The sequence below is a fragment of the Macaca thibetana genome, chromosome 8, assembly GCF_024542745.1.
Source record: "Macaca thibetana thibetana isolate TM-01 chromosome 8, ASM2454274v1, whole genome shotgun sequence".
Lineage (NCBI taxonomy): Eukaryota > Metazoa > Chordata > Mammalia > Primates > Cercopithecidae > Macaca > Macaca thibetana.
Window position 1 is genome coordinate 50,106,177 of NC_065585.1, and position 12,217 is coordinate 50,118,393.

Genomic DNA, 12,217 nt, shown 5'->3' on the forward strand with positions numbered 1-12,217 from the left:
TGGGTGGGTTTCTTAGCAATGTTTAGTGTTCAGATCCCAGTGGCATACAGTACAGCAGCAAGAGTAATCCTTTCAAAATATAACCAAGAGGTGATGGCTCTCTGCTCAGAACCCTCCAGTGGCTTCCCATCTCACTCAGTCAAAGTGATTTTAATGGTATCTCCAAGACCTTACCTTTCTGACCCAGGTGCCCCTAACTGAATCTCCTCCCACGCACCCCGCCCTGCTCTGCTGGACCACCTGCCTTCTTCTGTTCTTTGAGCAGGCACACTTGCACGAGACTGCACTTGCTGTTCCTTCTGCCTAGAAAACTCTCTGTCCACATATCTGTACAGCTCACTCCCTCACCTCCTTCAAATCTCTGCTCCAATGCCACCTTGCCTGTGAGGTTTCTCCTAACCATCCTATGTAAAACAGGAACCCCTGGTGTACCCAGCCTTCACAGCCTCCTTATCCTGCTTTATTTCTCTCCATCTGACACGTTACACAATGATTTATTTGTTCATTGAGTGCAGACCCTGTTTCATGTCATGTGCATATAGCATTGAATACAGTCTATATAAAGTGCCTGCATTCAGTCAACACTTGTTGAATGAGTGAATAAACAAGACTCTGTGTGCAAAGAAGTAGCAAGATGTACAAAGTGTATAAAGAAGTACAAAGTGACAGAATTCAGAAGGACCTCTGGGGGTTTATTAAAAATAAAATTGTATTGACTGGGTGCAGTGGCTTATGCCTGTAATCCCAGCCAGCACTTTGGGAGGCTGAGGCAGGAGAATCACTTGAGGCCAAGAATTTGAGACCAGCCTGGACAAAATAGCAAGACTCTGTCTCTAAAAAAAAAAAAAAAAAAAAACTGTTTTTAATTAGCCAGGTATAGTGGCACATCTACAGTTCCAGCTACTTGGTAGGCTGAGGTGGGAGGATCGCTTAAAGCCCAGGAGTTCAAGGTTACAATAAGCTGTGATCATGCCACTGCACTCCAGCCTGGGTGACCTGTCTGTAAAATTAAAAATTAAAAAATTAAATTTTAATCATTTAAAAAGGATAATAAAGACCAAGGTGGGAACTATTTATGGCTAAACGGTGACTGATTTAACATGCTGATGTACAGTTTACACTTGAAAAAGCATGAGGTGAAAAATCATAACCCATGACTTCCAGGAAGATACCAGAGGAAAAAAGAGCCAGTCTATTAGACTTTCTGCAGACTCATAGTTGTGAATCTCAGTTGTGCCTCGGTGCCATATTCACATCCTTTTATTTGTTCCTTGTTCACTTCCTACTATATTCCCTGAGAATCTGTGTCAAAATTTGCTACTCTCTTTAAGACTCTGAACCCTCTCCTGCTCCCTCACTCCCAATATCTGACCTCTCAATTTATGACTAAGAAGATTAAGGCTGTTTCAGTTTTCACTCTCTCATCTCCATCCACCATTTCAATTTATTTTGTATTTGCACATACTCTTTCCATTCTAAAGAATAAAAAAGGATCTCTCCTTCCTTTGGAATTCTTAGACAAAAGTGAATTAATATGATCTAAGGTCCTGGTTTGCTACAATTGCTTTCATTCCCTACTCACATTAAAGCTAAAACCTCAATTTAAAAAGTGCTTTGAAAAACTGCTATATACATGTAAATTATGCAATTGTTGGAAAGAATAAGCAGTAATTCTCTGACTAACCTATTTAATTAACAGACAAATGTGCAACGTTAATGGCACAGTTTTATAATATCCTCAGGAAGAGAAATAAAAAATTCCAGAATGGCATTTATAGAACCATTAAGTTCATTAGATAGTTTTATTTTTGGTATTGAATTATTAAGCCTAAACAGTTAGCAGGGAAAAGAAATCACTAGCAGAGACCTTAAACACATCTAACATATAAATTACAACTATATTTCTTTATTGTTCAGCATTAAACACATTATATCACCATTTTCCAATTAATATTTTAAGGTATCTTAATACCAGCCTGAGCCAGTTCCACATTAAAAGCCCTCAGTGCAAAAACAGAGCTTCGGGATTCTGCAGGGAGCAGCAGGGAGCATAAATAACCTTCATAATCCCGTTTCCTGTAACAGACAGAAAAAAAAGACAGTTACTCTTCACTTTCCAAGTTGCACATAAAAATACTGACCAAAATTAACTGAAAACAAAAAGGCTTCAGGTTGGGCGCAGTGGTTCGTGCCTGCAATCCCAGCACTTTGGGAGGCCAAGGCGGGCGGATCACTTGAAGCCAGGAGTTCAAGGCTAGCCTGGTGAAACCTCATCTCTACTGAAAATACAAAAATTAGTTGGGCATGGTGGCATGTGCCTCTAATCCCAGCTACTTGAGAGGCTGAGGCCCGAGAACTGCTTGAGCCCAGGAGGCAGAGGTTGCAGTGAGCCCAGATTGTACCACTGTACTCCAGCCTGGGTGACAGAGCAAGACTCTATCTCAAAAAAACAACAACAATGTGAGGCTTCAGTTCAGAAAGGGCCTGACATGTCTTATTTTTTATATATGTTCCTTAAAAATTATGAAAAATGTACCCCAATGCCACCTAATCTCTATTAATTTACTTTGACTTATGTAGTACTTATAATTTTAACTGTTTCAGAATCACTTTTGTTTTAGTAAGAATTCAAATGAGCTTCAAAAGTACAAATCAAGTTAAAATAGTTCCAGCAAATATTGGGGTGAATGTATGGTTTTTAAGACACATAGATACATAGAAAGGCAGAGATAAGACACAGAAATTCATGGAGGACTGTGTGCACACATACGTTTCCTTACAACACCTGCTGAAAGAGCCTAGAAATAACAATACCCCCAGCCTCCACCCCATATTTCCAGTATTGGTGAACACACCTAGCACCCAGATCTTGGTTTCTGAAACCATTCTCCACTGAAAGAAACTAGGGCTCTGATATTTGGATATTTGTCTCCTCCAAATCTCATATTGAAATGTGACCCCCACAACGTTAGAGGTGGGGCCTAGTGGGAGGTATTTGGGTTACAGGGGTGGATCCCTTGTGAATGGCTTGGTGCCATCCCCTTGGGGATAAGTGAGTTCTCTATTAGTTCATGCTAGAGCTGGTTGTTTAAAAGAGCCTGGCACCTCCTCCCTTCTCTCTTTTGCTTCCTCTCTTGCCATGTGATACGCCTGCTCCCCTTCATCTTCTGCCGCAAGTAAAAGCTTCCTGAGGCCTCGCCAGAAGCTGAGCAGACACTGTGCATGCTTCTTGTACAGCCTGCAGAACCATGAGTCAAAGAAACCTCTTTTCTTTATAAATTACCAAGTCTCAGATATTCCTTTATAGTAATGCAAAACAGACTAACACAGGCGCCTGGAAGGAATGACTGACTTCATTCCTAGGGCAGGGAAAATACAAGGTAAGTCTGAAACATCTTCTTGAGTAATAAGTAAAGAAATGTTTAAAGAATGGAGGAAACTTCTCAAAAGAACACAGAAACTGGCTTAACAGAGCTCTCACTGGCCAAGTCCAGAGCAATTTCAGGATCAAAAAATAATGATAGGGCCAGGCATGGTGGCTCATGCCCATAATCTAGCACTGTGGGAGGCAGAGCAGGGAGGATGCCTTGAGGCCAGGAGTTCAAGACCAGCTTGGACAACATAGTGAGACGCTGTCTTTACAAAACACTTAAAAAATAAAAAAATTAGCTAGGCATGGTGGCATGGGCCTGTGGTCCTAGCTACTTAGGAAGCTGAGGTGGGAGGATTACTTGAGCCCAGGAGTTCAAGGTTACAATGAGCTATGATCATGCCACTGCACTCCAGTCTACAGGAGATTCTGTCTCTAAAATAAATAAATAAATAAATAATAGTAACAATTTGAAACAGGACTCTATGAGCCTGTACCAATAAAAATTAATAAATAGGAAGAGAAGGAAAAACCTGACAACCAATACAATGACTACTATTAAATTTAGAAGACATGATGGAATTTTTAAAAATCACCATTTGATAACTATCATGGTATTAACTGATTCAGATAAAAATCATCAATAAATGCCCGAAAATATTAAAGGGGTAAAAGTTTGATGGAAACAGAATATTTACATAGTACTGAAGTATCTCTCCACAAAGTGTGCATTTCTTGCTTATAATTAACATTTTAAATTAAGTTTACAAAAAAAAAAATCTGGAAGTCACCTTTGCAACCACAGGTTAACATCATAGTAACAGGACAAATCAATGTCATGTGCTTCCTGATACGATATGGAGAGAAAAGCTGAGTGTCCCTTCTGTGATATTCCTGCCGAAAATGCATGTCATGAGAAAATATTAAAAACCCAAATCAAAGGAGATTTCTACAAAGGAACTGGCCTATTCTCTTCAAAAAAAATATCAAGCTCATGAAAGCTAAGACTTAAAGAACTGTTCCAGATTGGAGAAGACGAGAGAGATATAACTAAATGGAGCACATGATTTTGGATGTATGAAAAACCTAATAAGATAACCAGCAAAACTTGAATGGGGCCTGTGGATTAAATGGTAATATTGGATCAATATTAATTTCCTGATTTTGATGGCTGTACGGTGATTCTACGGGACAGCATCCTTGTACTTATGATATATAGACCAAAGTATTAAGGGCAGATAACGGAGTATCATGTCTGCATCTTATCCTTAAATGTTTCAGAGTGTTAAAAATGAGGGAATCTGCTAAAGAGTATATTGGATCTCTGTGTACTATTTCTGTAATTTTTATGTAAATTTACAATTACTTCAAAATAGACCTTACCATATTCACTCCAGGAAAGATGACTTAAATATAAGGTACTTACCAGACTACTTACCTACTTTAACACACTGGAACCTTCTTACAAAACAATATTTAATATGAGTCTAACCTGGGTCTCACCCCATAGAGTTTAGGTACTAAAATTCACATTGTTTCCACTTTTCAACTGGTTCACATTTTGTCAGGTTCCTAACAGAGAACTTAAACTGCTTCTAGTCATTCCCTTGACAATCTCCCCCAATTGCCACATAAACCAAAAGAAGAGGTCACAAACGGTAACCTTGCTATCTCAAGAGTACTACTAAAAAGATCTCACCCTAAGCAGTTTCACCTACAAAATGGTTCCCCAAAAGTTTCTAAGGACAGCAAAGGCAAAGCAGCTCTATAATTGACATTTTAAAATTGTATTTTAACATAAAAAGTCTCTGAATTTCAGAAGTGGTTTAAAACACTTGAAGTTGGCCGGGCGCGGTGGCTCAAGCCTGTAATCCCAGCACTTTGGGAGGCCAAGACGGGCGGATCACGAGGTCAGGAGATCGAGACCATCCCGGCTAACACGGTGAAACCTGTCTCTATTAAAAAAGTACAAAAAACTAGCCAGGCGAGGTGGCAGGCGCCTGTAGTCCCAGCTACTCGGGAGGCTGAGGCAGGAGAATGGCTTAAACCTGGGAGGCGGAGCTTGCAGTGAGCTGAGATCCGGCCACTGCACGCCAGCCTGGGCAACAGAGTGAGACTCCATCTCAAAAAATAAAATAAAATAAAACACTTGAAGTTAACATGAAACAGTGAGAAAAACACTGAATGGGAATCAAACTACAATCTTAACTTCCATCACCAACTGATTATTAATAGAAATGACACCAATGGCTCCTATTTCCCAATTTCTAAATGAAGCTTATTAACCTATCAAAGTTATCTCCTAAAAATAAGCAGTATGTGAAGTACTTCAAGCTTCTTAGAGGGAAATGAAAAATGAAATGAAGATATAATAGAACTGTAGCAACATTTGGAAAATAAATCTTCCACACAGCTAAGGATTTGCCCTATTAACAAGTTTATTTTTTAATTTTGAATGGAAATTTTTCTAAACAATATTACCTCCTTCAACACATTAAACAGGATATACTGATTAGCCATTTCTTCATCACTTAGATCATTGTTATAAATATGAATTATTGAACTATGGATATACAAGGATGTCCTAAGCATCTAACCAAGATCCAGTTACCAGAGAGCTGTCCCAGACAATGAGAAATGCCATATTATGGATGTATATATAAGAGCTTTATGTGGCAATAGGGCCAATAACCTCTCATTCATTCTAACATTTATGCAGTGCCTACTATGTGCCAGGCACTGTTCCAGACACTGAAGATGGGTACTGACTTGAATTTAGTTAAGAGAGACAGATGTATGAGAAACAAGCACATGGGGTATTTGGATTGTTGTGCATTAGTACCATGGACCTGTGCCCCTGAGGCACAAAGGAAGTGATTCTCTGGTGAGACTGCAGTAAAGAACATTACTGCACTTCAGCTCCACCAGTAGTACCTCCTCACCTTCTCACTACAGCCTGAGGCTCTGCGTTTATCCTCCTCAAAGTCAAAGTCAGAGAAGCCTATGTAAATTAGGCTTGAGATTTTCCCAAGAAAATCTTGTTTTGACACTGTCCTCCAGGCTAGAGTGCAGTGGAGCGATCTTGGCTCACTGCAACCTCCACCTCCCAGGCTGAAGCGATCCTCCCAGGTCAGCCTCTGGAGAAGCTGGGACCACAAGCGCGGGACACAAGGCCCAGCTAATTTTTGTATTTTTTTGTAGGGATGGGGGTTCACCATGTTGGCCAGCCTGGTCTCAGACAGCTAGGCTCAAGCAATCCGCCTATCTCAGCCTCCTAAAGCGCGGAGATTACAGGCGTGAGCCACTGCGGCTGGCCCACAATTTTTAAAAAGTGATTATAAACAAAACACTCAAATGCATGTATTTTGTTGTGTTATGCTACTTTTCTCTAAAATGGAATTTTTTAAAAAAAGGTTTTATTTGCATAATCAACTTCAAGGTAGTTCAGTTATTCGAGTACTTTTGATAAGTCCTTGAGACCAAGTACTTCGAGACCTTACCCCACTCTTTCAAATGAGATGCAGAAGGGCATCGGGGCTTAAGCCACTGGTGTCAGCAGTCAGGCCTAGATTCCCAGGGGCCCCTGCCGCATGAACCAGGTGACCTGATTTATCCAACCCACCTCCACAAATGATTAAGGAGCGACACCCAAGTGCCAGGCCTTCCTAGCGCGCCGCCCAACAAACAAAACACTTCAGGGTTCTGACTTTATGAGGCTATTCTTGTGAACCTCTGGCAAATTATCTACTCACTATAAAAACCCCGTTTCCTTGTATGTTAAATGAGATAATAATGACTTCCACTCACTGTGCCCTTACTATATGCCAGGCATTGTTCTAAATTCTTTATTACTCACAACCTTAAATGATAGGTCTACATTTGTCCGTCGCAACTTGTAACGAAGACTAATTACTCGTAATCTACTTTGCATAATGCCAGGCACACAGAACTCAAAGTTGGCTACTGTTGTCATTAAAATTAATAGACATTCTGTGAATTAAAAAGGTTATTCATGCAAAAACGCTGAATTCGGTTAAAATTAAGGTTCGGATAAGGCGACAAGCGTGGGCAGTCGAAAGAATTTTGCCATAATTTTGTGACCCATGTGAATGTTCCTGTGGGCTCGCTGCCTCCGCACACCCACACGCGGCGCCCACTAGAACGCACACCCAGAAAGGCACGAGGAAGGCGCCGGTCCGCTCTCTCAAACGTCAGGTCGAACGCGAGGCGCAGCCGCTCCCACCGCGGGACCCCGCTTCCCGACCACCCCCGCCCTCCCCGGGAAGGTCGCGTTCGCTCACCGCAGCAGCTCCAGGCAGTAGTGGTCAGTGCCCCAGGTGCCCGGTCCGCTGGCCGCAGCCACGCTCCGCCCAGACACCTCCGGCCCGGGCAGCCGCCGCACGCGCGCGTACAGACCCAGAGGCGGGCGGCGGCAGCACAGCCCGGGGATGCCAAGCCGCAACGGTCCCCAGGCAGAGCCTTGCACGGAGGCCGCCATGACGCCGGCACTGCGTGCCCTTCGACCTCACGCAGTCGGCGCGCAGCTACGCCCCCGCCACGCCCCTGCAGGTCCCCTTAAGCTCCTTTGAGTCGCTGGAAGGCCGCCTCCGGACGCCGCTTGAAGAAGAGCCAGGTGTCGCTGTGGTCCTCTGCATCTGGGCCGCCGCTGCGACTCTTTGGCCCTCGTTCCAGGAAAGACCCGCCCAAGTCCGTCCGACCCCTCCTGGACTCTTCTCCTTCCCCGACGTGTATCCACAAGCGACTTCAGAGCACCTACAAGAAGGGATGGGTGCTGCTGGTGAAAGAAGTAGCTGTCAGAATCACACCCCACCTCCCCTAAACCCTAAATCCACCATGAGGACAGAACACCTTGCATCGTTTCTCAACAGCTGTGCCCTTGGCACTTTGGGCGCAATAGCGCTGTCCCGCTCGTTGCTGAAAGTTTGCCATACGTGAATGCCCAGGCTTGGTGACCACCAAACGCCCACACGCCCCCAAAGGCCTCTGGAAATGTCGCCCTGTTTGGGAACTACTGGCCACCTAACACCTCCAGGAGAAAAGCACACACATCTCTGAGAGAAGCCACACAGTAGGCCATTATCAACCACTACCTATAGCTCACCTGTTTGCTGACTTTTTTCTCCCACTATCCTCTGGGTTCCATATGGGCAGAGCCATTATTTTGTTTCCTGCTTTATCCCCAATGGCTGTCACTTGAAAATTGTGGAAGCTGAAGTGCCTCAGTTCACATAAATAGTAAGTAGTCAGGTAAGATCCAAACATTCCAAATATCTGTGTTATTCCACAGTCTTATTTGGACAGGGAAGGGAAGTGAGGAAGGCCGTAGACCAGAGCCTCCTTTTCTGGGGCTCCAAGGTCCAGCATGGAACTCCAAGGAGTCAAACTTCTCAACGTAAACCTGACCTTTCAGGTCCTTAGGAAGATGTATTTATCAAGGCAGGAAAACAGAGCTTTTGACAGTTTACTAGCTTGATTTATAACTTTTTTTTCTTTTTTTTTTGAGACAGAGTCTCACCCTCTCCAGGCTGGAGTGCAGTGGCGAGATCTCGGCTCACTGCAACCTCCACCTCCCAGGTTCATGCGATTCTCCCGCCTTAGCCTCCAGAGTAGCTGGGACTACAGGCACACGCCACCACATCCAGCTAATTTTTGTATTTTTAGTAGAGATGAGGGTTCACCATGTTGGCCAGGATGGTCTCGATTTCCTGAGCTCGTGATCCACCCACCTCAGCCTCCCATAGCGGTGGGATTAACTTTGAATATTTGTTCGCATGGTATGTTGGCCTCCTTTGGTACTCTTACCTTCAGGCCCCTCAAATATTACAGGTGGGTCTAGCTGCTACCAACTAGCTGATCCCAGCCAGCAGTTGCCTACACTTGAATCCCAGTGACACCTCTTGCCTCCAGATTTGCCTAGACTTTCCTTGCTGTGGCCAGACTGGTTCTTTCTAAAATGTCCATCTGATCATGGCGTTTCCCTACTTGGCAGCATTTACTGTGTGTTGTATGCAGTCCCTCCATGATGTAGCCTCAGTTTACCTTTCTGCCGCAACTCTGGCCACTTGCCTTTGTGACTCCAAGTTAATGTTTCTGTTTAAACCCAAGGGAAAGCACCTTGTCCTCTAGACCTAAGAACTCTAACCAATTCATGCAACTTTGGTTTTTACTCTCTGAGATTACCTCTCTTCATCCTGTGTAGTAGCAGAACCCCGGTGGCAGGTCCTTTCATCACCAGTGATTGGTTCAGGACAGTGCATATTTCCCTGATCTGGCCAATCAGACTTGAGAACAAGTCTACTGTGGTGCTTCTGAGAAAGTTGCTTCACTAATAAAAGGAAACATAAAATTCAATATACTACATATGAAATATTCTTGGCAAAAAGGCTTAACATCAAGTTAATTAAGCTTCTAAATCTAATTTTAAAGTTTCTAAGAAAAAGACAAGAAACAAGATAAATGATACCACGGGGAAACAAATCAGAAAAATTCGAAAGAAAAACCCAATATCACTCCTGAGATCAGGTTATAACAGGTCTGCACCTTCCATATTTCATCTTGGGTTCTCTCTCTCGCCACTAACTCTGTGGGAAGCTAGCTGCCGTGACACATGAGGGAGATTAGTCCTTTGTGTGTAATATAGATCATTATTATTTTCCCCAGTTTGGTTTAGTTTTGTCTTTGCTTGTGGAATCTTTGCCATGCAGAAATTTTGCAATATATTTTTATGTAGTCAAATTTACAATATTTACTTTTATGGCTTCTGGATTTTGCACAGTCTTTGGAAAGGCCTTCCACTTTTAAAATGTGTTAAAAGAATCCCTTGCTTTCTTCTAGTCCTTCTGGTTTCTCTTGTAGTACTTGTAGATTTCACTTTTTTACATTTTCATTTTTTTGTTTTTGGAGGAGTAAATATTAGGAAGATATGGATCCAACTTTTTTCTTTATATCTAGTAGTTGTCTTACTATCATTTATTCAGTATTCCACCTTTTCCTCCTTTGATTTGAGATGCTTCCTTTTTCACAGAATAAACTCATGCATATATTTTGTGTCTATAGTGTTCCATTTGTCTGTTAACGTTCTAGTAGTAAGCTCTTTTAACTATTGCGTCTTTACAATATGTTTTCATAGATATCTAATAGGGCTAGTCCTTCTTCATTACTCTTTTTCTCTTCCCCGGTCTTCCTGGCCATTCTTGTTTATTTTCCCATTCGACTTTTAGGATCAGCTTTTCGATTAAAAGAATTCTGAAGGTAGTTTTATTACAGCTATGTTAAATTTATACCTAGGAAAACTGGTATTTTTATTATATTGAACCTTCATCAACATTTTTTATTACAGCATGATAGTTAATCTTATTGATATATGTAACACATTAACTATGCCCTTATTCAATCCTTGTATTTTCCACAGTTAAATAAATTTAGATGAACCACTATTAAAAAGGAAAAACAATTTTTCTATACTTATGCAACACTTCTGACACTAAATGTATAGATCTTCCACACCAAGCATTTTCAGGACTACACAGTTAGGACAGAATCCACAGGTTCAGAGCTCAGCCTCACAAGGCTGCCCCCTACTTTGGACACCAGTAGCAATTAGTGAGTCCTCAGATTACCCATGCTTTTGTTTGACTTGGCTACAAATCAGGAATTTTCAGGACCTTCCTCCTCAGGTTTGATAATTTGCTATGATGGCTCCCAGATATCAGGGAAACACATATATATATTTACTGGTTTATTATAAAGGATATAGATGAAGGTCAAAGAACAAATATAACACATTTATAACAAAAGATGCTTCTCTCACCCCTATCAGTCAGGAAATTATAAGGCTTTTAGGAGCTTTGGGTTAGGAACCAGGGGTAGAGACCAAATATATATTTCTTACTGTTACAATTATGGTTAAATTTTTGCTCATATCTGTGATTATTACCTTATAATATATTCCTAGAAACAGAATCACTAATCAAAACTGTGAATCTTTGAGATATCTAGCATTGACAAATTTCTTACCAAATAAATTATATACTCCCACAAACTGTGGATAAAATACTAGATTTATTAAATTTTTAAAAATAGCCTTGCTACTCTAATAGGCAAAAAGTGATATCTCACTTTTCTTCTTTCTTTTCTTTCACTAGTTTAAACTTGTCACTAGATATATCACTTTTAATTTGTACTTATTTGACTATTAATGAGACATTTTTTATTTATTACATGTTTGTACTCAGTTTTGAGCATTTTGTTAACATCTTTACCCATTTTTTAAAGTTAAAAACTTAGTCATTTATTTCAAAGTATAAATTTTTTCTTACCCATTTTTATTTTAATGGCCTTTTCCTTTTGATCTGTATGAGCTTCTGTATATTAAGGCTATTAAGTCTCTTGTCATATTTGTGTCAAATAATCAGTGCGCTTATTTTTAATTGTTTTTAACAATGTTTCATTGTATGTGTTTTTATTTTAAAAGATGCACATAGTCGATGAATAAATTAAATAATACGAAGCATGTATAATAAAAAGTAAAAGTTCTCTCTTCCCTTGCCCCTTGTTCCTACTGGTAAGAAATATATGTGGTGATGTTTTGGACTTTTTTTTTTCTTTTTTTTTTTTTGAGATGGTGTCTCGCTCTGTTGCCCAGGCTGGAGTGCAGTCGCGCAATCTCAGCTCACTGCAACCTCCGCCTCCCAGGTTCACGCCATTCTCCTGCCTCAACCTCCTGAGTAGCTGGGACTACAGGTGCCTGCCACCACGCCCAGCTAATTTTTTGTATTTTAGTAGAGACGGGGTTTCACAGTGTTAGCCAGGATGGTCTCGATCTCC

General features: G+C 41.3%; 2 protein-coding genes and 1 long non-coding RNA gene across 4 annotated transcripts in view; 1 reads left to right on the plus strand and 2 right to left on the minus strand.

The window, feature by feature from the left end:
• Positions 1-7,895, minus strand: part of NDUFAF6 (NADH:ubiquinone oxidoreductase complex assembly factor 6) — a 35,456-nt gene extending 27,561 nt beyond the window's left edge. The window contains exons 1-2 of one of the 2 annotated variants that reach the window (XM_050800535.1): positions 7,672-7,895; positions 1,977-2,076 (exon numbers count right to left, since the gene is read on the minus strand). In XM_050800535.1, coding sequence (XP_050656492.1) covers positions 1,977-2,076; positions 7,672-7,868 — 297 coding nt within the window. In that variant the 5' untranslated portion in view covers positions 7,869-7,895. Of the gene's footprint in view, positions 1-1,972; positions 2,077-7,671 lie in introns of those variants that run through there. The other variant, XM_050800536.1, reaches the window with a different exon arrangement.
• TP53INP1 (tumor protein p53 inducible nuclear protein 1) overlaps positions 1-12,217 on the plus strand; it is a 117,878-nt gene that overhangs the window by 8,295 nt on the left and 97,366 nt on the right. The gene's annotated exons all lie outside the window — the stretch shown is intronic.
• LOC126960861 (uncharacterized) overlaps positions 7,939-12,217 on the minus strand; it is a 42,147-nt gene continuing 37,868 nt past the window's right edge. The window contains exons 2-3 of the long non-coding RNA XR_007728125.1: positions 9,572-9,716; positions 7,939-8,143 (exon numbers count right to left, since the gene is read on the minus strand). This is a non-coding gene — a long non-coding RNA (uncharacterized LOC126960861). The remainder of the gene's footprint in view (positions 8,144-9,571; positions 9,717-12,217) is intronic.